At 43.0% G+C, this 27,027-nt stretch overlaps 2 protein-coding genes across 4 annotated transcripts in view; both read left to right on the top strand.

The window, feature by feature from the left end:
- CtsK1 (C1 family peptidase 26-29-p) overlaps positions 1-16,696 on the top strand; it is a 35,515-nt gene extending 18,819 nt beyond the window's left edge. Inside the window, exons 5-10 of the mRNA XM_050174752.3 lie at positions 602-794; positions 4,241-4,434; positions 5,751-5,842; positions 9,194-9,352; positions 15,087-15,273; positions 16,456-16,696. Of these exons, the coding sequence (XP_050030709.1) occupies positions 602-794; positions 4,241-4,434; positions 5,751-5,842; positions 9,194-9,352; positions 15,087-15,273; positions 16,456-16,640 (1,010 nt within the window). The 3' untranslated portion in view covers positions 16,641-16,696. The remainder of the gene's footprint in view (positions 1-601; positions 795-4,240; positions 4,435-5,750; positions 5,843-9,193; positions 9,353-15,086; positions 15,274-16,455) is intronic.
- A 1,338-nt stretch (positions 16,697-18,034) lies between these two features.
- Positions 18,035-27,027, top strand: part of LOC126527032 (uncharacterized) — a 69,441-nt gene continuing 60,448 nt past the window's right edge. Inside the window, exons 1-4 of one of the 3 annotated variants that reach the window (XM_050174745.3) lie at positions 18,035-18,234; positions 18,778-18,860; positions 19,697-19,802; positions 22,456-22,564. In XM_050174745.3, coding sequence (XP_050030702.1) covers positions 18,160-18,234; positions 18,778-18,860; positions 19,697-19,802; positions 22,456-22,564 — 373 coding nt within the window. In that variant the 5' untranslated portion in view covers positions 18,035-18,159. Of the gene's footprint in view, positions 18,235-18,777; positions 18,861-19,693; positions 19,803-22,371; positions 22,565-27,027 lie in introns of those variants that run through there. The other 2 variants (XM_050174744.3, XM_050174747.2) reach the window with 2 other exon arrangements.

Here is a 27,027-nt window from a genome sequence, read left to right as displayed (position 1 = left end):
TGAAATGCAGCGTAACTAACTTTCTGTTGTTGACTGCTATTTGTTAGTCATAAGGAGGGTATTATGTATCATCAGGAGTTAGTCCCATAACTTCGCAGTGACAATACCAGTCCTGTCTTATGTTTACATAACTTCCTCACCTTTGAACGCTCCATTTTTTTTTTAAGGATAGCACTTTGAACAGCTTGGAACGGAATACCAAGATAGTCACCAAGCCAGAATCTCAAGGAGCGTTCACTTTCCAGAAACTCTGGTAATTTATGAGATAAAGCAGTAATAGGCGGAGTGCTAGATTACAATACGGTAACGTACAAGTAGTAGCTCACACATGCTAATCGACTGTTTGTTGCCACCCCGATTCAAAATGTTTGCAATTTGAAATGTCCTTATCAGCACTAATCTGCCACTTTCATTTGCCTTTATAGTCGAACGCCTCTACAACAAAGTGACTTGTATAACAAATGATTTACGAGGCGCCAAGCACTTTGTTATAAAGGTGCTTGATTGTATGGTCTCTGTAAATGTGCTGACTCAAAATACGCCCCCAAGTACGCAATGTTTGTCAAAGACTAGGCATCTGTCTCTGTCTCTTTCTCTGCAGATGGCACGTGCCGCAGTTTTCCAGGCCCAGGTGCTGAGCGACTGGCTTTGCACAACCCAATGGCTGAGTTCCTGGGGAACCATGATGGTCACACGAAGCACTCATTCGAAGACTTCAAGGAGACGCACAAACGCACTTACGAGCATGACATGGAGTACAACAGACGTCTTGACATTTTCCGACAGAACCTTAGGTTTGTCTTGTCTTGGGTGTCTTTCCCTTTAGACTTGGCACCGTTGGGACATGTTCTACTGTGATAGCTGTTAATCCTGACTTGATAGGATGCTGTTGTGGTAGAACGATATGATTGTAATGGAGGTGTAGGCTTATGTCACTGAGATTTTCTTCCTCTCGGTCTCTGCCTGTAGTGCTGCAAGAAACTAACAAAAAGTGGATGTGTGGTTGGATGTCGGATGGATATTATGAGCGTCCCCTTTGGAACAGGGTGGTGGCGAATGCCATCAAGCTCGTAACTTTTACCTTGCCAATACTCTGTTGCCGACACTGTGTGTCCCCTGATGTGCCAAACGTGAAACACTTATAAACTTTATGAACATGTAAAAAAATGAACATATCAGCTAACTTCCCTTGCTTTTTCTATGATGTATTGATTGCACAAACACTATCCACAGCCACCTTTGAACAGCCACGTACACTAGAACAGCCTTGACCAGCCATGTCTGTCACCTCCCTATGACCTAACTGTCCCTGTATAGAAGTCAACTAACTGCAGTTGAATCAAATTGAAAGGACGGAAGCTTAAACCATTAGACTGCAGTTATTGTTGTGAAGGTACTGCAGATAGTGCAGTACTGTTGAATGTTCTGATGTCCACGGTCAACATAGAGAAAAATTTTCATGCTTGTATTGTTTGTTGAAACGAACATTTCAGTACAAGATGGTCATTAATATTCGATTTAGTACTATGCAAGTAAGAGCTGTGAGAAGCAAAAAAAGGACCACATATTTTGCGGCACGAGGTATCTTCTATTGTCCTTATTGGTAGAAATTTCACTTAAACTTTGGGTAGTGACTACAGTGGGGCCCGGCACTTTGACATCTACACTGCAGTGACAGGGCACGGCTTCATTGAAGCTTCACACTGTTATGCTCCATTTGGTTATACAAAAGCGGACATTAAGATTCATGACGCACTTGAGAACTGATACACCCAGCAGGCCACTGTTCAGTCAACTAAACATATTGTCATTCGATCTTATGCGTGAGCATAAAACAGCTAGCTACGTAAACAGTGTTTTGAAATGTAATCATCCTTTCCCTGTGTCCATATGTTTTTCATCATCATACCAGAAGTACTGCTGCTGGAAATTTCAACCTGCCTCCTGTACATAATGTATATGGCAAAAGACTACTTGAATGTGTTGAAGTTAAGACATGGAACAACATACCCTCCAAAATAAGAAAAAAAAATTTCGGCAAAGCGATATTTATTAGCTATAAACCACTGATTTTGTACCTGTATTCTTGCTTGGCATTCTGTTGTTTGCGGTTTGATAATTTATGTAACTGGTGATAATTTCTATGCATGCCGTAAAAAAATTCTTTTTTTTTTTCTTTTTTTAACATGCTAATGTGCTGCATTCATCCCTTCTATTGATCCCCCTATGCTTGTACCGAATGTCTATTATATTTCGCATATCCGGACCTAGCCTGTGGCTATTGGGTCCAACAGTCTTTTACGTATGCACTGTAACACCTATGATGATAATAATAAAGAAAGAGAGAAAGAAAGTTCACTAGAATGGAAAGGCAATGGTAAAAAGCACATTAAAGAAAGGCATGGCATATGTTCATGCTTGTATAGCACCTGACAATGAATATTGTATTGGATTAAGAAAAAGAAGCAGCCGATAATTTCTCGCTTAGAAGACCAATAAACATACAGTGCGATGCAACTTGAGAAATAATTACATTGAAGCTCCCGAGATTTTAGAAGAAAAGAAAAAGAAAACTCTCGTGACGGCACATCACAAGGTGTCGAAGCCTAGCTGTAACGAAATTATTTTTGAACAGCTCTGATAGTGTCCATGTAACAGTGGTTGCTTGCGTACTGTCAAATTCTCATGTGCTGCAGCATAAAGCTCACGGTACGGTGCGAAAACGCACTCGCAGCGAAAGCGAAACATTGTGTACGGACATGCATGCAGATGCGCAGTCGGTCAGCGCGAACCCGTGTGATCACTGCATTGAAGCTTCATTCTGCTTTGCTCCAGTTGGTTACACAGACAGCTCACTATAAGAACATATTTCACATAGTTTTCTCTCGGCGATTGCCCACCTTTCACGCAAGAAACCGGTTCGGGGGAATCGATTGCGGTGACTGTGCGCAGTGTCCCAGCTTACTGCACGCAGTAGGTAAAGAGATTGCATCTGTAAAGCATTCTGTACTTTTTGTTTTTCTGAGATTATTATTTTAAAGGTAAAATACTTCTGTCATCTTGAGAGTACTTGCAAAAATGTCCAGAAGGGCTCCCGCGTAGTATCTTTATTTAGCGCCGATAGCAAAACCTGTACGGAGCGCGCTGCATTGTCCCTCAGACTACGCAAGTGTGGCGCTTCCGAGCGATGGCGACTCCATAAGTCCTGGCCCCCATAGTTGTATGAAACTCTATGCTCGCCTCCAATACCGACATCATTATAGTGACGGCCCCGTCGCTATAATGTTGTTAAAGTGACGGGCCCCATCACTGTAGTCACTACCTAAACTTTAGCTGGTTCATTGCTTCATAGCTGAATAGGCTGCTTGAACTAGCATCAGAATTGTTTTGTAGTGTCAAATGCCACTGTTGTTGCTTCATATTTGGCAAAATTTAGCTGCTCAGTATTACTACCTTTTCTCAAACTTTAGAGCATTTCTTAGTTTTTAATTTGTAAAAACTCCATGGCTGTTGCAGTCAAAACTGAAAGCATATGTGAGTCTGCATTTGTTAATGCCTCTATATATCATTTCAAGAACATTTTTGCAAAGGAATGTTAGATATGTTTATTTTTTACTTTCACAAGAACTTCAAAAAATAGTGAAGTACAGCATAAGCTACTATTATTGCAAAAATGGATTCTTGTAAAGTGTAACAATGGTCTTATTTTGACATACTCTTAGTTGCAAAGGTGTGCAATGAATGCGATTATACTCTTTATGCTCTCACGTACATTGTGAAGTTGAGTGAAAAATTTCCTAAAGAATTTTTTATGCTTACTGTATTCATTATGCAAAGCCATCTCAGGATGCATGTTTCGGACTTAAAGAATGAGACAATGAGATTCACAGTTAGGCAACGTAGGTAGAAAATTCAGAATATTTTCCTACTTTACAGAAAATTCTGAACCTAATTATTCAGTTGCCTTCCTGCTGCAGTGCTGCCTCTTTTGGCTGCATTAGTGTACTCACTTACAAAATATTTCCTAGCTGCCAAGACCTTTGCTGAAAATTCTTGCTTTATTTTAGCACTGTCATATGTTCCTCTGATAAATACCAAGTTACACGCCAATTGGTCAGCTTGTCCTGACGTAACTTTTACATTTGTGACAATGTGTAAAATGTTTTCAGGTCCGAAGTTGTGAGATAGACTTTCAGCAATGCCTTCACGCTGTATAACAGCATGTCGTCCCCCTTCACAGGTTCATTGACTCAACAAACCGTGCCAACCTGGGCTACAGCCTTGCCGTGAACCACCTAGCCGATCGTACGCCACAGGAGATCAGTGTGCTCCGTGGACGCCTTCAGTCCAAAGATGGCTCTTCCAAGGCTGAGCCATTCCCCAGGCACAAGTTCATGGCCAAGTTGCCCGACCAAGTAGACTGGAGGCTTTACGGTTAGTAGGAAAAAAATAGAAGCAACAAAGACAAGAGAGCAGCACTTTTTGCCATCTCTGTCTTCATAATTTTGTGTAGCAGCTACTGTTTCTCTACCGTGAGAAAGTATGTGAACTGGAGTCTGTCCCTTTACTCGTTCTTTGTACAGTGCGCATATGTGTGAAAGGTGCAGAAATCCACACCACATGCCCAATCCACACACGAATGTAGCACAGAACACAACTTACGCGGTGGCTCAGTGGCCGTGGCATTGTGCTGTTGAGCACGGGCTGACGGTTTCAACTTCCGGCTGTAGTGTCCACATTTCAATAAGCGTGAAATGCAAAAATGCTTGTTCATTGTTTTAAGTGCACATTAAAGAACCTCAGGTGGTCAAAATTAATTGTGAGCCTCCCATTGCGATGTCCCTCATAACCCGTTGTGCAGTTTTAGAATATTAAACTTCACAATTTAGTTTAATTAATTTAATGCAAATGCAGAGGCACACATCACTGGTGACTCCCCCACGATAATGTTACAAAAGCGGTCTGCACTCCACACCTGGCAAAGGATTGTTTGGCAGATGTTGACAGAGCACATGACTGTGGTTGAAGCAAATTAAAGCCTGTTCTTGTTTAGGAGCTCTTGCCCATGTTTAACTTACCAAAGGTCGAGCTAGGCTAATCCACTATGAAGGGAACACCCACTTGCTGTTCAAGCAAGGATTACTGCAGAGCCGATTTTTCATTAGAGCTGCATCCAAGTTTGCTTGCTAATAAGGTTCAGGTTTGAGGTTGTTGTACTAAGTCACAGTCAAAGACTCTGCCCCTTTTGTACTTTCTTGATGTAGGTGCAAGAACAAGTACAACTAGCGATCTTGAATGCAGCTGATGTGTTTCTCATCAAATTTGTCCATGTTGTACACTGTGCTCATCATTTTTTTTTTCCTTTGAATATCCATCTGCTTAATCCAGTTTTTCCACTGTCTTCATCTTGTTTCCTTTATCTGTCCTTTATTCATGAGTAACCTGCCGCGCTGGCTCAGTGGCTATAGTGTTTTGCTGCAGAGTACGAGGTTGCAGGTTCGATTCTTGATGGTGCTCACCACATTCTGATGGAGGTGGATTGTAAGAACCCTTGTACCGTGCTTTGTGTGCATGTTAATGAACCCTACATCTTTAAATTTATATGGAGTCCTTATCAATCATGCACTGATTGCAGCCTAAACCCGAGTACCCTTAAACATCATAGTAACCCTGATATGGCTGAAGGTCTGCAAACAAGGCTATCGTTAAATATGTGGCTGATTTGGCACTCATCTACTGTGCACTTGCAGGAGCCGTGACTCCAGTGAAGGACCAGGCTGTCTGTGGGTCCTGCTGGAGTTTTGGAACAGTAGGTGAACTGGAAGGCGCATACTTCAGAAAGGTGAGCCCCTGCCACAGATATTCTTTCTTAGCATGCCGTGCTTGTTCAAAAGTACTGTTCCAAAATTTGTTGCCTATGGCAAACTCATTTCAGTGCTTTCTGTTTCTGGATGTCGAAGATGATTGCGATAGGTGTACCTCACGAAACAGATGGCATGAACTTTAAGGTTAGCCCTGAAATAAGTACCACTTTTCTTGATGTATGTGCAGTGCTTACCATGTTTCTTTTGGTAGCGTCCTAGGTCATATTTTAAGTTTGAAGTAAACACTGCTCTGAGTAGATTCAGGGAGAGCACCATGTGGCAGATTGAGGAAAACAGGCAAGGTTTGATAGAGTTCTGATAAGTGTGTCAGTGTGCCTTCTATTCTTGTAACTGACTGATAGCAATGACTGTGGTTTTTCATTTTAGACTTTACAGGCTACTTGAGTTGTCGTGGAGAGGGAGAGTATACATCATGAAACGTTGGCTTGGTTATTGCTTAGCTGTCACTGATCTAAATACATTCACAATGTGCAAAATGCACAGTGTGCAGCATGTGTGTGGCAGCAAAAATACTTGTCAGTGCCAGTGTTGCATCTGGCTACTTGCTTTCATTCACACCCGTTTTGGTATGCTGTTGTAGCAATAACAGAATAGGTACACGGGGAAAAAAAAAGGAAAAAAGAAACTCTAGCAGACAGGACAAAATAAGAAGGAGCACAGCATGCTGTTTCTCACATGTAATCATGAACCTAGTAGCCAGTAAATAGGGGTGTGTGAAAATTCAAAAATTTTGAACACCATCGAATATTATATTTTAATATTCGTATTCGATTCAAAAGTTATTCAAAATTTTCAAATATTCAGTTGGAAACGAATACTTGGAACAAATGGAATATATTTCGGGTCATGCGGGGACAAAAATGGTTCTTAGCTTTTGTATCTATCTAATCTAAGAATATGTGACTTATCTTGTGCTGAATTTTGCGATGATTTCGTGCTGTTCGCGAAATTTCTCGGGAAAGCCAACTTCTCAGTAGCAAGGAACACCAGTTGTGTAGAGCGAAGGTGCACCTAGAACGCAATGAAATGGGACAGGGTCGATTGTGTAAAAGAATCCAAATGCAATAAGGATTCTCTTGCCGGGAATATAGGTTCAGTGGGCCAATCCTCAGCAACAATGCCTATCCATGTGGCCTCACCAGGTAAATATGCCAGCTCCCCGCCGCTTGCCCATGTCGCACCTCCGTGGAGTGTATCACATGCCTGTTACAACATTTCGGGATAAAGTTATGGCCGGTCCGCTACTGCAGTACGCACCCGAGCAAGACCCAGGAGTTTTACAGATCGTGCAGGCGATGGGAGTTCCACTATAAGCATTATCATGATGCCTCCGCGCATCGAGGTATGCTCGAAGGTACTATTCTAAACGAGTATGGATGCATTACACATGTTTACTTGGAGTTATAATCAAAACATTTTTTTTATGCAATCGAAGCTGCCCTCTCCCTTCTTCCTGAAGATATAATCTCGTATACCTTGCATTATATTGATGGTTGCGCCATAGTCTTGTAAGTGCAGTACCTCGACGACAGTGAGTTGGTCAAATGACTCATATTTAAAGGAGCCCTGAACCACTTTTTATTGAAATGGAGAAAGGCATTTTAAGTGCAGATAGGCTATTTGAGAAATACTTTCCTGCAAAAAGCACTTCAATGCTTCAGCAGAAGTGGAGTTATTGGCAATCAAACACTGCCTCCACTGTGCTGCTGTTCCTTCTTCAATGCCTTGCACTGTGAAGGCTATGGTGCAGTGGGGCGTGCCCACAATACTCCGTCTTCTATCACGATGGTGTGAGGTTCAATTTTTATTTTGGATGTTAATGTAGATGCCATGGCTTAATTCTGATTTTGGGGCCTACGAAGCGCTAAACATAAGCCAGACGCAGTTGTCCTCAGCGAGCTGCAGTATGCTTAGCCAGTGGACTCGCGGTGGCAATGTCGTGGTATCGATGCTATGTAGCTGACCACAGTTACCAATAGCAGTTGTGTATGGGAATCTGCTTTATTATGCAATAAATCATACACCTTCCTCCTTAAGAGGGTAAGGAGGCAGGCTTCTGTTTGAAAAGGGAGCGTTTGAGAGAAAGGTGACTTCACGATACACTTGCGAGCTCCACGCACCGTGTACGTACAACAGCAAAACTTGGCTGAGATGTTCACAGCAGTATATGCTACCCGTGGACTATGTTATTTCACCAAGCCTGAAGGGTGGTTCAGGGCCCCTTTAAGAAAAACAACAGAAGGGGCTTGCTGCACAGGCTGTGCTGCAGAAGTCCTGCTTGCATGTGGCACAAAACATAAGAAAAAGAAAAGACAATGTTCTTGCACTTCTTTTCTAAGCAACGACCATAGCAAATAGTACAGCACGGCTTCATGTTAGTTGGGTATGAATGCAGCTTTTGCCTTTCTCATTTCTTACTTTTGCAGTGCCAATCGTGAGCTTATTGCTTAAGAGCAAATGCCATGATTGACGGCTGGCACAGCGTCAACTGTCTCCAAGTTTATGGGCCTTTGATGCTGTATTAGTGAGGCACAGGTTGGCAAGAGCAAACAGCTAGCGGGAATAACTTAATTTTTCAAGTTAATATGAGTAAAGTACGCAATATTTTCGTTTAACTGCTTGATAACCTACCGTATACACTCAACTAAGGGCCGCGCTCGTGTAAGGGCCGCTCCCCCTAACTTGGCAGTCCAAATTTTGAAAAAAGAAAAAAAAAATCTCGCCAGCAAACGGCAGCAGTGGCTCGAATTTCTCTTTTCTTTTCGAGGACTTTGCACTTCATTACCTTTCGGTACGCTCACCCAGCAGCCAAACTTCATCGTTATAACTGATAATGCGGCATGGGGGCGTTGTAGTAAGCGGGTTATTTCACCATATAAAACATAGAAAAGTTGACGGTGCAGCAGCTTCTCATTGTTATAGCCGATATATTGTTAAAACTAGTATCGTTATAAGTGGGTTTGACTGTAGTTTCCATGCTCCAACATGGTAAAATAACCAAAATTGTCTAATAGTAAATGCATGTGCATATCATTATTTGATATTCAGTTCGATATTCAAAGCTAAGTATTTGTATTCGCACACCATTACCATTAAGTCAATCCTTGCTGCTAAGAATAGGTACAATGACATTCGGCAATGCCCATTTCTAAGTTACACCTGAAAAATATGCCATGTGTTTGCTGGTAGACATTTAGGCTGCCAAAAACCTATCTCCACAATTTGGTCACCATTGCTACAGAGCAGTTTCTTCATATGCAGCTTAAGGAAGCCTCTTCTCAGCAGTGGATTTTTAAATTTCTTCCCAGACTGGTAAGCTTGTTCGCCTGTCCGAGCAGCAGCTGGTCGACTGCAGCTGGAACAGTGGTAACAATGGGTGCGACGGAGGCGAGGACTTCCGTGCCTACGAGTACATACGCAACCATGGATTAGCCTCAGATGAGGACTATGGAGCATACCTTGGACAGGTAATGGTGGATTGCATGTTCGTTTATGTAACTTATTTTATGACTGCCTGAATGTGATGTCTTTAATGTGGTTTGTTTGTTGTGTCAATTTTTGCTTTTTTCCTGTCTCTTCTCTGTTATTCATTTCTTTCTTTCCCTTCATTGAACAAGCAGGTGTTGGGGCTTTTTCATAGTTACCTCCAGCCTGTTTCTTCCCACATGTCTTTCTTTGTGGTTATGTCTTGTTGCATAACAACAATAATTTATGATAGGTTATATTCATATTATTAAAGTAATGATAAAAAAATGTAAAATACCTTTTACAGGTGTTGTAGTCCAAGTAAATCCCTCTTTTTTTCGTTGTTGTCCTACTTTTGTTATTGGCTCACATGATGCTCTGCTTTCATTATTGTCGGTATTAAGGAGCAGGAATGGAGATAGGCATTCATGTAATGCATAGAAGTGGTGCACATTTGGTATATTATATAAGACTAGGTACAAACAGGTAGGGCAACAGAGAATTAGATGGAAGGAGGAGTTTAGAAAACGATGCAGACATAGAGTGCATTTGGTTTGTGCTGGACAGGGGTAATAATAAATTCTTGAGAGAGACCGTTATCTTACAATGGACTTACCGTATTTAACCATATCTCACATGCACCTTTTTTTTCAGAAAAAATTAGGCTGGAAATTGCCTGCGTGTTACTATTGGATACGAAATCAAAACTGCTTTTACAGCGTTGGCAATAGCCTACTGTCATCGGATGGCAGCAGAACACGTTTTTGTGAGTGGGTTCATTAATGACTGTGCTCAACTACAATCTGGAGTAGTATATTCAGTCAGTCGGTGCCAGAGATGCTATCACTTTTGCAAGGCTTCACGCAACTCAGCACTGGACGTGTTGGCATATATGGCTGCAGGCATATCTGACACTGTGCCAAGCTCGTTATCTAGGCACAGTGGCAGGAATAATATCAGCCGCGTACTTGGACAAGTTCGATGCAGGGTCACATAAAATTTCTTGAAAGCGATGGTAGCATCTCCAAAAGTGATCCCTTGGGCGTACTGCCGCTGTGTGCTTGGTATTTGTAGTCATCGAAGTGCAAATAGTGACGACGACGCACTGCTTTCATCATGAAAGCTAATTTCAAAAAAATAAAAAAAATTTTCGGTGAAGGTAAATTCTCCACGTCTCGTTTTGTTCTGATAGCAAATGTGGGATCCGTGTTATAATTTATAATAATAAATCGGGGGCATGTTACATCCTGCACTTTTATTTTCTTACTTTAAACCTGCAAAAATTGAGTGCGCATTAGATTTGGAGGGTAGAATTGTGTAGATACGGTAATTGAACTGATGATGGTGAAGAATGCTTTGTAACAACTGTAGTAATGGGATACGACTTGTAAAAAATGGTAGTAAAGCATGCCCTTTAAATGAGGTTTGTGGACGTTACCATGTGTTGGAGCCTCCTCGTATATGTTTCTTATTTTCGTAACAAAATCATAGGCTCACTCTGCCGTTCAACACCATTGGGAAATATTTTAAGTTAACGGTGCCATAGACTTCTCTAATTTGACTCCGGTTAATTTGTTTTTTGAGTTAGTTTGGTCCTGACTAGTGTTACTGGCTGGTGCCCAGCATTTTTATGGGTGCAAGCATTTACTTGGATCCTAAAATTGGTATTTGCTGGTTAATTAGAACTTGACCAGTCAGCACGCACATGCCTGTCCCATGTGGTGACCCCAATAACGACCTGTTTAGTGGCAGTGTCTGTCTTGGCAGAGCTTAGAAGACATCGAATTTGTTGAACACACATCATCTCTCATCAGAAACGCTTATTTTTGACCCTCCCTAGGAAAATTTTCAAGCAATAGCTGTAGCCTAAAATGTCTGATTATGGTATTTATCCCATTCTAACGCGTACTTTTAGAGCACAGCTATTAGGTATCCATTCCTGCATTGAGTGTCGGCGTTCCTCGGTGTAACCGAGCGAACGAGCACAGCAAAGGATGAAAGAGCGAACGCGGAGTGCATTGGGGGATGAAAGACGGCAAGAGTCAAGAGAGCGCGAGGAGGAAGCAGAGGAGGATGGTGCAGCTGAACCACGAGGCAGAAAGTGGAGGAGGAGGGTATGGCAAAAGCTTGAGAAGAAAAGCGTAGTGCTGCATATGACGAGCTCTGTGGTGACGACCGCTATGAGATGGCGCCAGAGTAGCGCACCGTCGTCTGTTCACCGACGAGCCCATCGGTAAAGCTATGGTCCCTAGAATATTGGCTAGTCTGCTGTCCGCGAGCTGCGCCGTATGGAGTGGGCGGGACACTTTCTGAATGGAGGTGCATAGGGTGCTGTGAGCAGTCCTACTGCTACGCTCTTCGCTGTCGTCTGCTTGGCTGCCTGCATCATGGCCTGCATGCACCGCGGACGGTTAGCATGGGTGGGTTTAGAACATCGTCGGCGTCTCTGGTTTTTCATGTCGTCTCTCAATAATGAAAGCACAGCAAAGAAAAGCTAGAACATTCAAAAATGAGAAAATTAAAATAATTGCATTTTGCCAATTGCATCATATCGAGGATGCATGCTCAGTGGCATTGTAGTTATCTTTCTTTTTCCCTATAATTTCTCTTCTTATTCACGAACCTCATGCCTTTTCATCAAATGTTGTGTGCTATAATTTGTTTACACTATTTTCTAAAGGTTCCTCATACTTCCCTTTATAATTTGTTTTAACTATGTGCTTGATTACTTGCATGGGATTATTGCACAGTGGAATGTGCTTCCACAATTTTATTGTCGAAACATATTCGGGTGCCCTCCTTGACCATGTGCGATATGAATTTTACATGTTGCGTCATTTCTTTGCATCAAATCAGTGGCGCATGCTTTGCAAAGGATATTTTTTTTCATTTTGTTTACTTTTGCCGTTTGCAATTTGATCTATTATTGTGTGTATACTGTTATTTGTTCTCACTGTTCTTGCTCACCATTAACTGGAATTAAGTGCTTTCTTTTTGTCTTGTATATGTTTTGAATGAGCCTGGGTTTGATTTTCATTTTATCCTCTACTATGCCACATCGTACACCTGTACCTCATGTTGGTTATTAATGCGGAAGCATTATGTGGCTCATGAGGCAGAAAATCTGGCGTTGTCGGCGTTGGCATGAACCCGATGGTAAAAAAAAAAATGAGCCAATTGAGGCAGTTGATGACGTCATTTAATTTGAAGTTAATTAAGGCAATGTCAATTAAAGCAGAGTCAACTAAGGCAGAGTGAATTAGGGCAGATTTAATTAAGCTAGAGTTCATTACAGCATGCGAACCCACACCATTGGTAGGAGTCAAACCAACGGCTTTCGGCATTAAGGTGAAATTAATTAAAGTACAGTCAATTAAGATGGCATCCATTAAGGCATTCGAACTCACGACCTTTGGTGGAAGTCGAGCTCACGGCCTTTTGTGTTAATTAGGGCAAAGGTAATTAAAGTAGAGTTAGATAAGACACTTCACCCAAGGCTTTTGTTGGGAGTCGCACCCTCGACCTCTGGTGGGAGTCCAACCCACGATCGTTGGTGTTAATTAAGGCGAAGGTAAATTAAGATGACTGAAAGTGCATAGGCATTGCAAGGTGGTCGCAATGCTTTCACATTGGGATAACTAAGGGCCCCTTCATGTTTATTGTTTCACATTTAACCATTGCAGCCTTGGCTGCCAAAGGGCAGGAGTATTGCATGAATAAACAAATTCAGTGCTCAAGCTATTCCGGGCTGTGCAATCGCTTTGTTTTCTGAGTTGTATCTCGCTCCACAGGCATCCTTCATACGGCTCAGCAAAAAAAGGTCTTCGAGAACAAATACCACTTTACACAGCTGAAACCTCTCATCAGACCCGTAACAAATACTGCTCTAATGTGGCACAAGTACCCGGCGGCAGAAAATCATTTAAAAAAATGGCCGACGATTCTTCTTCTTGGTAATGCGATCTTTGAGCGCAGCTGCTGCCTTATTTTAACAACAGGCAACATACAGAACACGCAGTGCCGAATGGAGGCGGTTCTGCGTTTCAGACTGCGCAGCACACACCACGATCAGCCGCTATCGAGCCGGCGCTCCGGCGACGCGTCATCACGTGAGTGAGTCATATGTTATAGTGAGTCGCCGCCGCAGAGAGGGGGGGGGGGGGAGAGATTAGCAATTATTATTTGATGTTTCTTCTGAGGTGGGATGAGAAAACGGGTAGAGAACAGGGATGTTGAGTAGAGGTCACACACTCATTCACTCACAGACAGGCCTCAATGTGGCCGCACAAGGTTGGGGTGGGAAGTAGAACTAAGGGGATGAAACGCTACAACTGTCTTTCAAGTCACCGCAACGAAACTGCACCAGGTAAGGGGAGCTATAGGGCAAGATTGGAAGCGGCACAAGGACAGCCAGGTGCAAGCACTGCCAGAGGCGACAAACGCCACTGAGGAACTCGCCCTGCAAACGGGGAAGCGAGAGACGGCGGAGAGCCGTACAGCTACGCGACACGAAGACAGAGGAGCAGAGAGCCGTGAATCACACGCGAGGCGGCAAGGAGCGCCTGCCGCCGGCACCGCGGCAGTGCGCGACAATGAGAGAAGAGACGGCGAGGGCAAACTGGACGGTAGTGGCGAGAGTCACTGCAATGACGCTGCGTGGAGCAAGGGGTACGTCAAGTATATCTGCGGCTTAAATGCGGTGGGCATGTCCACCGATGCCATATAGGGAAACAAAGTGCTGCATGAGCGGAGGTCTGTCTGCGGCGGCTGCTGTGAATCGCATCCACGCGTCACCCACGCGCTGCCTCTCGCGATCTCCCGATTAGCGAGGCAGTCGCTCCACACTTCGCTCCATCTGCAACGTGCAGCACGAGACAGATTGTCCGCACCAGCCAGTATACCGTGAAATGAAAACACGTATAGAGCTGCGCTCAAATTTCGCATTAGGGAGCATCATAATCGTCGGTTATATATATATATATATATATATATATATATATATATATATATAATATATATATATATATATATATATATATATATATTTCTTGCGCGGTGCAATCAGATACAAAACCAAAACCACCTTCGCGGCGTTCGGACGCTTTACCGCACAACATAACTGTGTTGCGGCGAAGATGACATTAAAAACCATGCGGCGAAGCTACCTTTAACAAACCGGCCGCCATTAAAAAATATTGGGTGTGCGTTAGATTTCTACTTTGGTTAGAAGCTGTAAGTCATTTCTACATTATATTGCTACTTCGGACTCATAGAAAGTTCGCGCATTTGATTTGCTCGAGGTGTGTTAAACTCGAGCCAATACTGCCAAATGAATCAGTGGTGTGTTTCAGCATTTTTTCTGCATCTTGTTTAATTCGACCACTAATTTGATCAATTTCGTCGGTCCCGTCAAGTAGAATTAACGGTAGCCGACTCTACTATCATAAAACATCACATGAACCTATTTAACCTGTCAGGGAGGGGGATGGGGGGGGGGGGGTCTGTGAGCTCAACAAGTCATAAACCTAGTGCTGAACATTTACTGTAGTTAGTGACTTTACAGTTAGTTCATAAAAGTTGTCACCAATTAAGCTTTTAGTACCATAATCATATTTGTAAACTTATTTTTTGGAAATTAGATGCATTGCACTTTGCATTCCCACTTTTGTTGCTGTGATTAGAGCATTGTTTGACAATTGTCCTGATGCTGATAAAAAGAATTTTGTTATTCTACAGGATGGCGTGTGTCATGACACTAAGGTGAATGCTACCATTGCCTCAATCAAGGGGTACATCAACATAACCAACCGTGATGACCTACTCACAGCGCTGGCCAATGTAGGGCCAGTGTCTGTCAGCATCGACGCAGCACTTCGCTCCTTCTCCTTCTACTCCAATGGCGTCTTCTATGATCCCAACTGTCGTAAGTCTTTACTCATGTATCACGGCAACAGATGAAGGTTGTTTTATTTACCATTTTGCTGAAGATACTGACATGGTTTTTTTCATTGGTTGTATAACATAAGTGAACTGTATGTTCCAAAGTTCTGATATCAATGTTGCAGCAGTTGCTTGTAGATCTTGTAACTCAAAAAGTGAGGAAAGAAGTGAGTAGACTAGTTTTTAATGAAGTGACATTAAACATTTTCTGGAATGCACAGGTTGTCAATTGTTTCTTGGGCTTTTGATGAGTTTGGGGCATAACCTGCCAGTTGATTTGGAATCACAGGACACTGCAATTCAAAGTACTAAACTGGCAAAACAAGCTCCAAAAGTACTTTCAGAGAAATTACTTGCCATGTGAGCATTAATAGAGGGATACAAATAATTGCTTTAAATTTGGATTCAAAACAATATTTTGCTGACTAAGCCTTGGGCGGAAAATAGTTTCAGGGTGACCTCTAACTGGGTTCAATAAAGCTTTGTTTTGTTGAAGGGACATTGAAGTACCTTTTCTTGAAACTGAGCAGCATACAGGACTGACTGTGATGCCTTTCAAAGAGTATATTCCTGAAAAAGGTTTGAGAAAAAAAAAGCTAAAATGTTTACCTTCCGGGCCGTTCCCCTCAACTCATATTGGTTCCCCTTAGCCGAGGCAGCACTGACAACAATGCTTTACCTATCTTTCCTTCCTTTCGTTTCTCTTTTTCGCGGTACACTTGTGGTAACCCTTTGAGGCTGGTGCCTGACAAACGTGCCCAAGGGTGACAAATGAGGAATGACAGGATGGGTGGGGTGCGTTAGCAACTGCCTCTTTTCCGATTTTCTAGAAAACCTGGAAGAATGTGGGTGCATGTGCCCCATGGCTGTCCACGGGCCATCACACTTCATGCACTGTCATTTCCTTAGGTAGAAAAAAGTTGGGATTTGGAAAACTTCGTAAGAGAGCAAACAGTCTGTTATGCAAGATTGTAAGCTCTCTGCTGCATGTAGTGGAATAATATTTGCCTTGCATGTTCAAGGCAGCATTGTCTACAGATCGGAAACATTCTCTTAATTACCATGTTCAAAAAGAAATTCAGTGTCCGGTAAAGAACTTCATATGAATTCTAGTATTGTGCTCTGTTTCTTCATGATGCCTAATTTATGGTCTTGTAATGCACAGGCAATGACACAGACAGCCTCGACCATGCTGTTTTGGCAGTTGGCTACGGAACTCTGCAAGGGGAGCCTTATTGGCTGGTTAAGAACTCCTGGTCTACATACTGGGGAAATGATGGCTACGTCCTCATCAGTCAAAAGGACAACAACTGTGGCGTGGCTACACAGGGAACCTATGTGGAACTTTGACAGTGGCCAACAAAAACAATCCTCTGCTTTTGTCAATAAACAGTAATGAAGAACAATGCTGTCTCACGTATCACATGTGCATGCAGCGATTAATTTTCAGAGTGACTAACCTGTCTCTGTGAAAATGTTGTGAAAATGTTGTTCAGTTTAATATTGAGAGGTGGATTAGCATTCCATAATTTTTCTTTGTCCTTTTTTTTAACATATAACATTAAGATCTGGGAAAAGAGAAAAGGCAGACACTGGGGCATGTATGTTGCCTGTCTGTGGAAAAACTTGTGTGGCTTATTGCAAAATACAGTTGAGAGTGGCTGTTCTACTTATGCACTTTTATCAAGTACGACCTGTGGCAAAATTTCTTAAATGTTGATCTTGAAATGTTGAGTGCAGAAGTGAAGCTGCGAGTACAGTAAGGGTCAGAAAGTTATATGCGTATATCCAAACTTCATACACTAGTGTAACTTGCCTATTTTCTTGCTGACTGGACACGGAGCTTAGACGTCTAGACATCATTATTGCTTCCCTTCATGTGACAACTGCCACCCACCAACTGACAACTGCATGCATTGCGTTTTCTTGACAGACTACAACATTGTTTCGTTTGTTTGATTAATTGGAATGATATGTCCGTTGTATTACAAATTTTCTTATTTTTCTTGAGTATATGTTATCATTTCAGAGGTAGCCCACCTGTTGAGACAAATATTGAATGCTGCACATGGTGAATTTGTTTAATGCTCGACAAGTGCGCTACCTTTGAAATTATAGCAGCCAAGTTTATTTGTTGTGAATGAGCCCATTAGCATGATATTATGCTGCGCTGGTTTAAGCTTTCAACTTGTCACCACCGTAACCTGCGTCAAGTGTTCAAATTATGCGCCTCCGTCGCCAAGGGGTGGCATTAATTGTAAACATGCATGTTGCGCCATGGCCTTTTAGAATGTCAGCGTGGGCTGATCGTCTCCGGAGCCATTATTTATGATAGGCGACTTCTTCGCTCACCTTACCGTCGGAGCTGAAAACATTCAGTTAATATTTGCGGGTAGCGATACATCTGCTTCCAGTTATGTGTTCTCATGCAAACCCTCGCCGATATTTTAGAAAGGCGATGGGCGTGGCGCAGCTCAACGGTTTCACTTTCGTGTTATCTCGGTGGCCCCAGGTTCCTCTTCACACGCCATTTTCGCAAAATTTATGGTTCATAAGTACACAGATGCTAAAAAAAAAATTGCTGCGCTTTTTTCAACTGAAATGATCACCTAGAAATATACGTGACCACAATTGTTTGATTGCAGCGCTCGAGCCGCGCGCGGCTTTGACGCGCAACTCCCGTTTCATTTAGCAGCTCCAGCCCCAGCCGGTCCAAGCCCTTTGGGTAGAAGGGGGCCTCCGCAAAGCGGATGTCACGTGACTTTGTTGTCCAACTCTGAACATGGCGATGTTTACGTTATCGCACTAATCAAGCTGTGCGGAAGGAGTAGTGTCCAATTCTCGCGTGTGGCCGTAGTGCTGGAGAGCTATGCAGCAAGAGCCCGCGAGAGACAGACCAGTCAAGAAGAAAAAAATCCGGGCATGGACCGAAGCGGCACGAATTGTGAGTGATTTCCCGTTAGGCCTAGGCGGCTGCTCGAGTTGTCAGGGCTCGTTTCAACCGCTCTCGCGAGCCGAATCACGTCAACGGCTCTCGACGCGCTCCCGCACCCCGATTTTATCTCTTTCCAAAATTCACTGAAGTCCGCCAAAATAGCTACCGTGCTAGCGTGATCAATGCCACGGTGCGGATCGGTTGAGCATGTTCGGACTACCACAGGGGCTGATAACCTTATAAAGCCAGTTTGGGGCTTCCGCAAAATTGCACGACAGCTGAGATTTGTGCCGGGGGCATCGGCAGTGCATAATTTGCTTTCGCTGTCACTTTTAAACGTGTTTCACTGGCGATTCGTGCAATCTGTCATAACCGGACAGCTCGGCGGTCCTCCGGGACGCCAGGAAGCGAAAATGTGACACGCATGGAACCCCACTGAATAGTTCAAATCGGACGCTAGAACCTTTGACATGGCGCTTAAAGGACAACTGCAACGAAATTTTGCTTTCACAATCTGCTGAAAGGGCACAACCTCGGGTCGCATTTATGTAGGTATTGGAGCTACACCCCCAGACTCCGATGTCTCACAAGGAGATCTTCTCTGAAGTCTGCACCCGAGGGCTAAAGGATGCGAGGTGAGAGTGCGTTGTTGATTTCATCTATAAATTGTGCGTGATCTTAAAATATTGTCGGGCTTGTACGGCTGTATGCACCTATTATACGACGCCTAGCAATAAATATATTAAAGCCCATAAGAAACAGGACTCGGATGACTCTTTGGTATTCAGTGTTGTCATTTGCACACGTGTTGAAAATGACTTGGTCCACACTGAATTCCTAAGCTGTAACGTTCCTCGCTTACTGCTGAATTTCTCATAGCACAATGAAGGAAGGCTGTGCACTCGGGTACGAAACTTGCTTCCCATGCAATTATCCCCGTTCTCTTTTTAAGTTCATGTTGAGTGACGTGCTGTAATAGGCCCACTGTGTCGATATGAAATAGCAAGGACTTAAAAAAAAGAAAGCATAGCGAAATTATTAAAAAGAGTATTGTGTTTTCATCATGTCAATATGTGCCAATTGTTTCTGTCAAATGAGTTACGAGATAGACTGTTTCTTTGTTTTTGACAGTCATTTGCACTATGCCGATTTCTAAAGTGGCGTGCTGTTGTTCAAGCACAATTCATGTGAAATAACTGATATCCCTTCCACACTTCGAGCATCTTGTGAAAGTTCGGGCATCTTTGAGAGTCAAAATTTGTGTATGCAACGAAACTCGTTGGAAAATTCGCGATTCTAAATCTGTTGTTCTGCTGCATGTTTTTAATGATGTTGAGTGTGCAATGAATGTGCTCAAGCTATGTTTTTGACAAACACATTTAATTGTCGTTTGAAGGGGTTAAGTGCAGGAGGCTATGGTCTGAGGCAACAGGCTTTGACCGTGTTTGTGTGCACTTTGCATGTTCAGCAGCCCAGCCGCCTTGGCCTGCCTGAATGCAATGCTGCATGCTCACTCAAGGGGCCCGGAGGCTATCTTTTACCGTGTGTTTGGAGCTGCAAGTGTGTTTGGTCTCAAGGTTGGTGCATCCCTATCCTTGCTCATTGTGAGGTTTGACGTCTTCCGCTGCTGTGCACACAGAATCTGATCATGCGGCTACCATGGCTATTGCCAGTATGCCATGGACTAATGTTGCACCAGTGGAAACAGTATTAAGTTCGGGCATTATGAAACAAATATGTGATGCTACAATTTCTTTACGTACCACAAAAAGGGAGCGTTGAGGCTTGCATCAGCATTTTTCTTTTAATTGCTGTAAATGTAAATGTGTCTGTTAGCACCTGAACATGGCTGTAAGTATGTCGGGCACGTGCCATGAATGAAGAGGATTTGTCATGCTTATGTGTAAGGAATAAGAGTGAGTTGTTTTTGTAATGACTAGATGAAACTCTGATTTACGTCAACTATTCTGTGCTGGTCACATAGGTTAGGTTCCTTAACATGCTTGCAAAGTTTGGGGGATAATGGTTGAAGCTGTTTAGGACACTGGCGCACTGGTAATATTAAACAAGCTTGGCTGTTCTGCAGAAGCATGCTAAAGTTGGCCACTGTGTTTCACTACTGGAACTTGAAATAGAAACTGTGCAAAAGACTTCATAATGGACAAATATGGCACTGTAAAGCTCTCATTGAAGGGCCGCTGAAGGTGGTGGCACCAGTTGCGAGGCTCGTCATTATTGCACTCTTTTCCTCTTTTTTACCACATTTTCCTTCTTTTTAATTTTCTTCTTCTTTTGTGTATGCCAGAATAGAAAGCCCATTGTAGGCTACAGATTTATGACATGTAGCAAACTGGACAAAGACCCTGCCTTTTCTTCCCCCTTTCTCTCTCTTTCTGATATGTATTGACTAAATTGTTTTCGGCACAAAAAGAGCCTTTCTCTTATGAATTCTCTCTCTGCACATATATAATAATAATAATAATAATAAAAAAAAAAACGAATCGCAAAGCTGTTGGTGCCTTGATACTGTGCATAAGAAAGCATCACTTTTGGCGCTCTCCCACAAAGAGTGAACAGTGGAAAATGTCAACAAATTGTTTTCGGCACAAAAAGAGCCTTTCTCTTATGAATTCTCTCTCTGCACATATATAATAATAGTAATAAAAATTAAAAAAAAAACGAATCACAAAGCTGTTGGTGCCTTGATACTGTGCATAAGAAAGCATCACTTTTGGCGCTCTCCCACAAAGAGTGAACAGTGGAAAATGTCAACAAGGACAGAGACGAGGTGAAGACAAGTATGAACTTCTGGTTGAGTGCTCTTGTTCTCGTTTTCATCCTCATCTGCCAGTTGTGCTGTTCACTCTCTTATACATCACCAACTGACCTGATCAGCCATTTTGCTAAATGCATTTCTTCTAGTGGCACTAGAAGAAATCACCCTGTTTGTTTGTTAAAACAGACAATTGCCCCTCATTAATGGGATTCGGACTTGGCAGTGGCACACAGTGAAGAGCTAGGCTTATCCTTGGATGTTCTCAAAAAAATTTTGAGACCTACATTTGTCACTTAAAAGGACACTGAAGAGAAAAAAATAAGTTAAGCTGCATAGGTAAGCTGTCATTCTGCAATACCAGAGAAGCCAGTTTTAACGTTAGAGGAGGCTTGGTAAGCTAGAAAAGATGAAAAAAAAAAAAAGAAAGACTGAAAATGCCCCTTGGAATTTCTGCACCAGCATGCCATGGCGTCTTAAAGTTTGACACTTTCTGATTGGGCCTAGTTAACATTTTATTAGTAAAGGTTGATCTACATTGTTTTCTGAAGGAGCTTCTGCACTTGCCAAGTTTTAAAAAGTTTCACATACTCAAACCCTTGCTTTTTTAGAACTTTGCATATGATATTATTTTAGTTTAAACTTTCTGTGTTGCTTCTTAAATATTGCATAAAAATGTATTTTATGATACTAGGATCCTGTTAAATTGCCTGGGATATTTTTCATACTATATTTCCTGGGAAGTCTTGGGTACTCTTAGCTGTAATTTGCAAGTGTGGCACTTACACAACAACCTTGCAATTTCTGTATTTCTGCAGTCGTGCCCAATGCAGGCTTGCTGACCAACATGAAGTTTTATATTCTTCCGTGTGATAAATGTACACATGCACAGACACTTTCATTTTAAAGATTTCTTGCTTGAAGATGCAGTAGATCCTGCCACATGGCTAGCAACATATAAATGTACTTGTGCATTCAATTTCAAGCTTTGTTTGTTGTTGGAAAGTACAGTGGGCTCTACAATACCATTAGCAACATATAAATCTGCAAATGCATTCATTCATGGCCTATGTTTATTGCGAAATCAGTATACATTGTAGTGCCGTTAGTAGCATATGCTCATACATATTCATTTTCGAGCTGAGTTATAGGGAAATGTTGTAAACTGTGCCATGTCAGCCGTGTCAAGCCTAATTGTTGGCAACAGATGTACGCCCTGCCGCGTAGTGTGCAGACACATTCATATGATATATAAGTGTGCAGACATGTTGGTTATTTTAATCCTCACTCTCAAGCGGCCGTGCAGCAGTGCCAGTGGCTGTCCTCTGTGCTGTTAGTTACACACTCCTTTTGTTTCAAATCTTTGCACGCAGGTGATGAGCTTTGACCACTGTGCGGTGCCCTTGCTTCTTTCTTTTCGTTGTTGCACACCCTCTCTGTTGTGGCTGTGCTGACAGAGTGACATTCCGGGAAGCGCGATCAGCTTGGAGGTGGACGAAGATTCTGGACCGGAGACGGAAGACGCCGGTGTAGTCAACTTCGTGCGTGACCGCAAGAAAGCCAAAGGTACGGCATCTTGCTGACAGAAAAATAGTTTTATTTGCCTAGTACATCTGCATTTTAGTGTTCTAGAATATTCTCTCAACTTTTTTTTAGTCACATGCTGTTTTATCTGAAAGGACTTTGTCGTGACGCAGACTTCCTACAAGCCAACTGCAACAAAATTTTGCACTGCATAAAGAGGCTAGTTTCAGTAATGTAAATCAAGCTAAACACAAATTTGTTTACTATCACTGCAAGCAAGCAACCTTCTTTCTATTTGTCAACTGCCAGTGGATTGGTGTGCGAGGGTGCTTACTAGCGAACGTTGAAGTAGCTAGGCCTAGCATTGCCGCGGTGTCTACAGCTGTCAGCGGATTGGCATGCGAAAGTGTTTTGTAGTCAACGTCAAAGCAGCCAGGCTTAGTCTTGCCATGGGTGTGGCTACAGCTGACAGCGGATCGGTGTGCAAGAATGCTGGTTCCAGACTGTGAGATTATCAAAATGGCAGCAGTGGTGGCTTCGATTAATACAGTTTCGGACCTGTGGTCACGGCAAAATTCTGGCAAATTGGATGGCAAAGGGCTTTAGCATCCAAAATGTCCTGCAAAGGCGTCTGAATTATTGGCCGTGTCTGAAAATTTGGGCGTCCAAATATATCGCTCGTTGACTGTAATACTTTTGTTCTGACTTTTCAGCAAACCAAAATATTGCTAGAGTTCATCATCATCATCATCATCCTGTTTTATGTCCACGGCAGGACGAAGGTCTCTCCCTGCTATCTCCAATTACACCTGTCCTGCGCCAACCGATTCCAACTAGCGCCCGCGAATTTCCTAATTTCATCGCTCCATCTGGTCTTTTGTCATCCTCGATTGCGTTTTCCTTCTCTTTGTACCAATTCTGTAACCCTAATGGTCCAACAGTTATCTAACCGGTGCATTACATGACCTGCCCAGCTCCATTTTTTCCTCTTGATGTCAATTAGAATATTGTCTATACCCGTTTGGTCTCTGATCCAAACCGCTCTCTTTCTGTCTCTTAACGTTATGCCTAGCAATCTTCGTTCCATCGCTCTGCGTGGTCCTTAACTTGTTCTCAAGCTTCTTTGTCAGTCTCCAGGTTTCTGCCCCACATGTCAGCACTGGTAAAGTGCACTGATTGTATACCTTCCTTTTCAATGATAACGGTAAGCTTCCAGTCAGGAGTTGGCAATGTCTGCCATATGCAATCCAACCCATTTTTATTCTTCTTTGAATTTCCTTCTCATGATCAGGGTTCCCCGTGATTAATTGACCTAGGTAAACGTACTCCTTCACAGGCTCTAGAGGCCAACTGGTGGTGCTGAACTCTTGTTCCTTTGCCCGGCTATTTATCATTATCTTTGTCTTCTGCATATTAATTTTCAACCCCACTCTTACACTCTCTCTGTTAAGGTCCTCGATCATTTGTTGTAACTCGTCTGCATTGTTGCTGAATAGAACAATGTCAATGGTGAACGGAAGGTTGCTGAGATATTCGCCGTCAATCTTTACTCCTAAGCCTTCCCAGTTTAATAGCTTGAATACTTCTAAGCACGTAGTGAATAGCATTGGAGAGATTGTGCCTCCATGTCTGACCCCTTTCTTTATAGGTATCTTCCTGCTTTTCTTGTGTAGAATTAAGGTAGCTGTAGAACCTCTGTAGATATTTTCCAAGGTATTTACGTAAGCGTTCTGTACTCCTTGATTATGCAATGCCTCTATGACTGCTGGTATCTCTACTGAGTCAAATGGCTTTTCGTAATCTATGAAAGCCATGTAGAGAGGCTTATTGCATTCTGCGGATTTCTCGATAACCTGATTGATGACATGGATGTGATCCATTGTAGAGTATCTCTTCTTGAAGCAAGCCTATTCCCTTGGTTGACTGAAGTCCAGTGTTGCCCTTATTCTATTAGAGATTATTTTGGTAAATATTTGATATAATACTGGGAGTAAGCTAATTGGCCTATAATTTTTCAATTCTTTAACATCTCCCTTTTTGTGGATTAGTATAATGTTTGCATTCTTTCAGTTTTCTGGGACCCTTGCAGTCGATAGACACTAGTATAAAGAGCTGCCAGTTTTTCAAGCATTATGTCTCCTCCATCTTTGATTAAATCGACTGTTATTCCTTCTTCTCCTGTCGCTTTTCCTCGTTTCATGTCTTGCAAGGCCCTTCTGACCTCATCGCTAGGTATAGAAGAAGTTCCTGTATCCTGTTCATTACTGTTTCTAATTGAGGTATCCTGACTGCTCTGGCGGGTCATTGTACAGGTCACTATAGAATTCTTCCGCTGCTCTTATTATATCTTTGAGGTTGCTGATGATATTACCCTGCTTATCTATCAGTGCATACATCTTGGTTTGTCCTATGCCAAGTTTCTTTCTCACCGATTTCAGGCTGCGTCCATTTTTTTACGGCTTCTTCAGTCTTTCTCACATTATAGCTTCGTATTATATCCTTTGTTTTCGCCTTGTTGATCAGTTTTGACAGTTCCGCGAATACTATCCTATCTCTTGAGTTGGGCACTTTCATTTTTTGTCGTTTCTTTGTTAGATCCTTTGTTACTTGGGAGAGCTTGCCTACTGGTTGCCTTGGTGCCTTGCCTCCCACTTCAATTGCTGCCTCTGAAGTCAACCTAGTTACGGTTTCATTCATTAGCTCTATGTCATCCTCATCTCTCTGTTCTAAGGCAGCATATTTGTTTGCAAGTACCAGCCTGAATTTGTCTGCTTTTACCCTTACTGCCTCTAGGTTGACCTGTTTCTTCTTGACCAACTTTGCTCATTCTCTCTTCAAATTGAGGTGAATCCTAGCCCTCACTAAGCCCGCTGCGGTTGCTGAGTGGCTATGGTGTTAGGCTGCTGAGCACAAGGTCGTGGGATCGAATCCCGGCCACGGCGGCCGCATTTCGATGGGGGCGAAATGCGAAAACACCCGTGTACTTAGATTTAGGTGCACGTTAAAGAACCCCAGGTAGTCGAAATTTTCGGAGTCCTCCACTACGGCGTGCCTCATAATCAGAAAGTGGTTTTGGCACGTAAAACCCCATAATTAAATTATTATTAATTAGCCCTCACTAACCTATGGTCACTGCACTCTACCCTACCTATCACTTCTACATTCTGCACTATGCTGGGATCAGCAGAAAGTATGAAGTCAATTTCATTTCCTGTTTCACCATTAGGGCTTTTCCAAGTCCACTTTCTGTTGCTACGCTTCCTGAAAAAGGTGTTCATTATTCGAAGCTTATTCCTTTCTGCAAGTTCTACCAGCATCTCTCCTCTAGCGTTCTTAGAATTGACACCGTAGTTGCCAATTGCTTGTGCACCAGCCTGCTTTTTCCCCACTTTTGCATTAAAGTCGCCCATTACTACAGTATATTGAGTTCGCACTTTTCTCATTGCTAATTCAACATCTCCATAAAGCTGGTCTACTTCCTCATTGTCGTGACTGGATGTTGGAGCGTAGGCTTGTACTACCTTTAATCTATACCTCTTATTAACGGGAAGCTGAAGAGTGTCGAATTCAATAAGACGCTCATGTACGGATGCGGGAACCTTATAAACCATGCACGTAAAATTTTGGGCGAGATTTTTCACTTAAGAACGACATAATTGCCGGTTAAAATTGCGCTGTTGCTCCACCCCCCGTCGTGCGCCTCGCGCTGCTGCTGACGCTGATAATGCGAGCGGAGACCGGAAACCGCGCCTTAGTGACGTCAGCACTGGTGTTCCTCTCCTTCGCAGTCTCCGCGACCGTGCCTGACCGCGCTTGTTTCTGCGTGCGTGCCGTCATAATCTGCCTCGCTCGAGCCTGCATTCCTTTGTTTGTGTGTATGTAGAGTGGTAGTTGACGTGTGCAGCATCAATTGAAGTGGTGGGCTGATCATGCGGCGTTCTGTGCAGCCTACGGTTGCACGAACACCAATGGCCGCGACGATGTTTCAATACTCCCCGCAAGACAAGAAGCTTGCAGCTAAGTGGCAGGCTGCTGTGAATCGAAAGAATTTCAAGCACTCAAGAACAACAGTGCTGTGCTCTAACCACTTCCGTGACGACAATTACTACCATAGTTTATCAATAAGGCGTGAATGAGTGAGAGTACGACTTTCTGCTAGCAGGCTTTCTAAACGCAGCGCGAAAAGGTCGGGGCAACGAATGCACAAAGGCGGGATGGGTGTGGGCGGACGGATGGTAACTGGTCTTGGAAGACCTTATGAATACACGAACTCGTCCAAACCTGGATTTTGATTTATTGCTAGCTCCTTCGTGTTAGCACGCTGAACGGAAGGTACATGTTCATCTCCAACCCTTGACGCAGGTTTGGTCGCAAACCGCCGTTAATTTTCTTTTCGCACGTGTGTTGTGAAACAGCCAACATGCAGCTACCATAATGCAGTGCAAGTGTAAAGTTTTCATGTGTTTGAAAGCCGGCGCACGCCAGGACGCTGCGCTCCCCCTCGC

The sequence above is a fragment of the Dermacentor andersoni genome, chromosome 9, assembly GCF_023375885.2.
Source record: "Dermacentor andersoni chromosome 9, qqDerAnde1_hic_scaffold, whole genome shotgun sequence".
NCBI lineage: Eukaryota > Metazoa > Arthropoda > Arachnida > Ixodida > Ixodidae > Dermacentor > Dermacentor andersoni.
The sequence above is the reverse complement of the archived record's forward strand: the minus strand, read 5'-3'. Positions and strand labels throughout refer to the sequence as shown.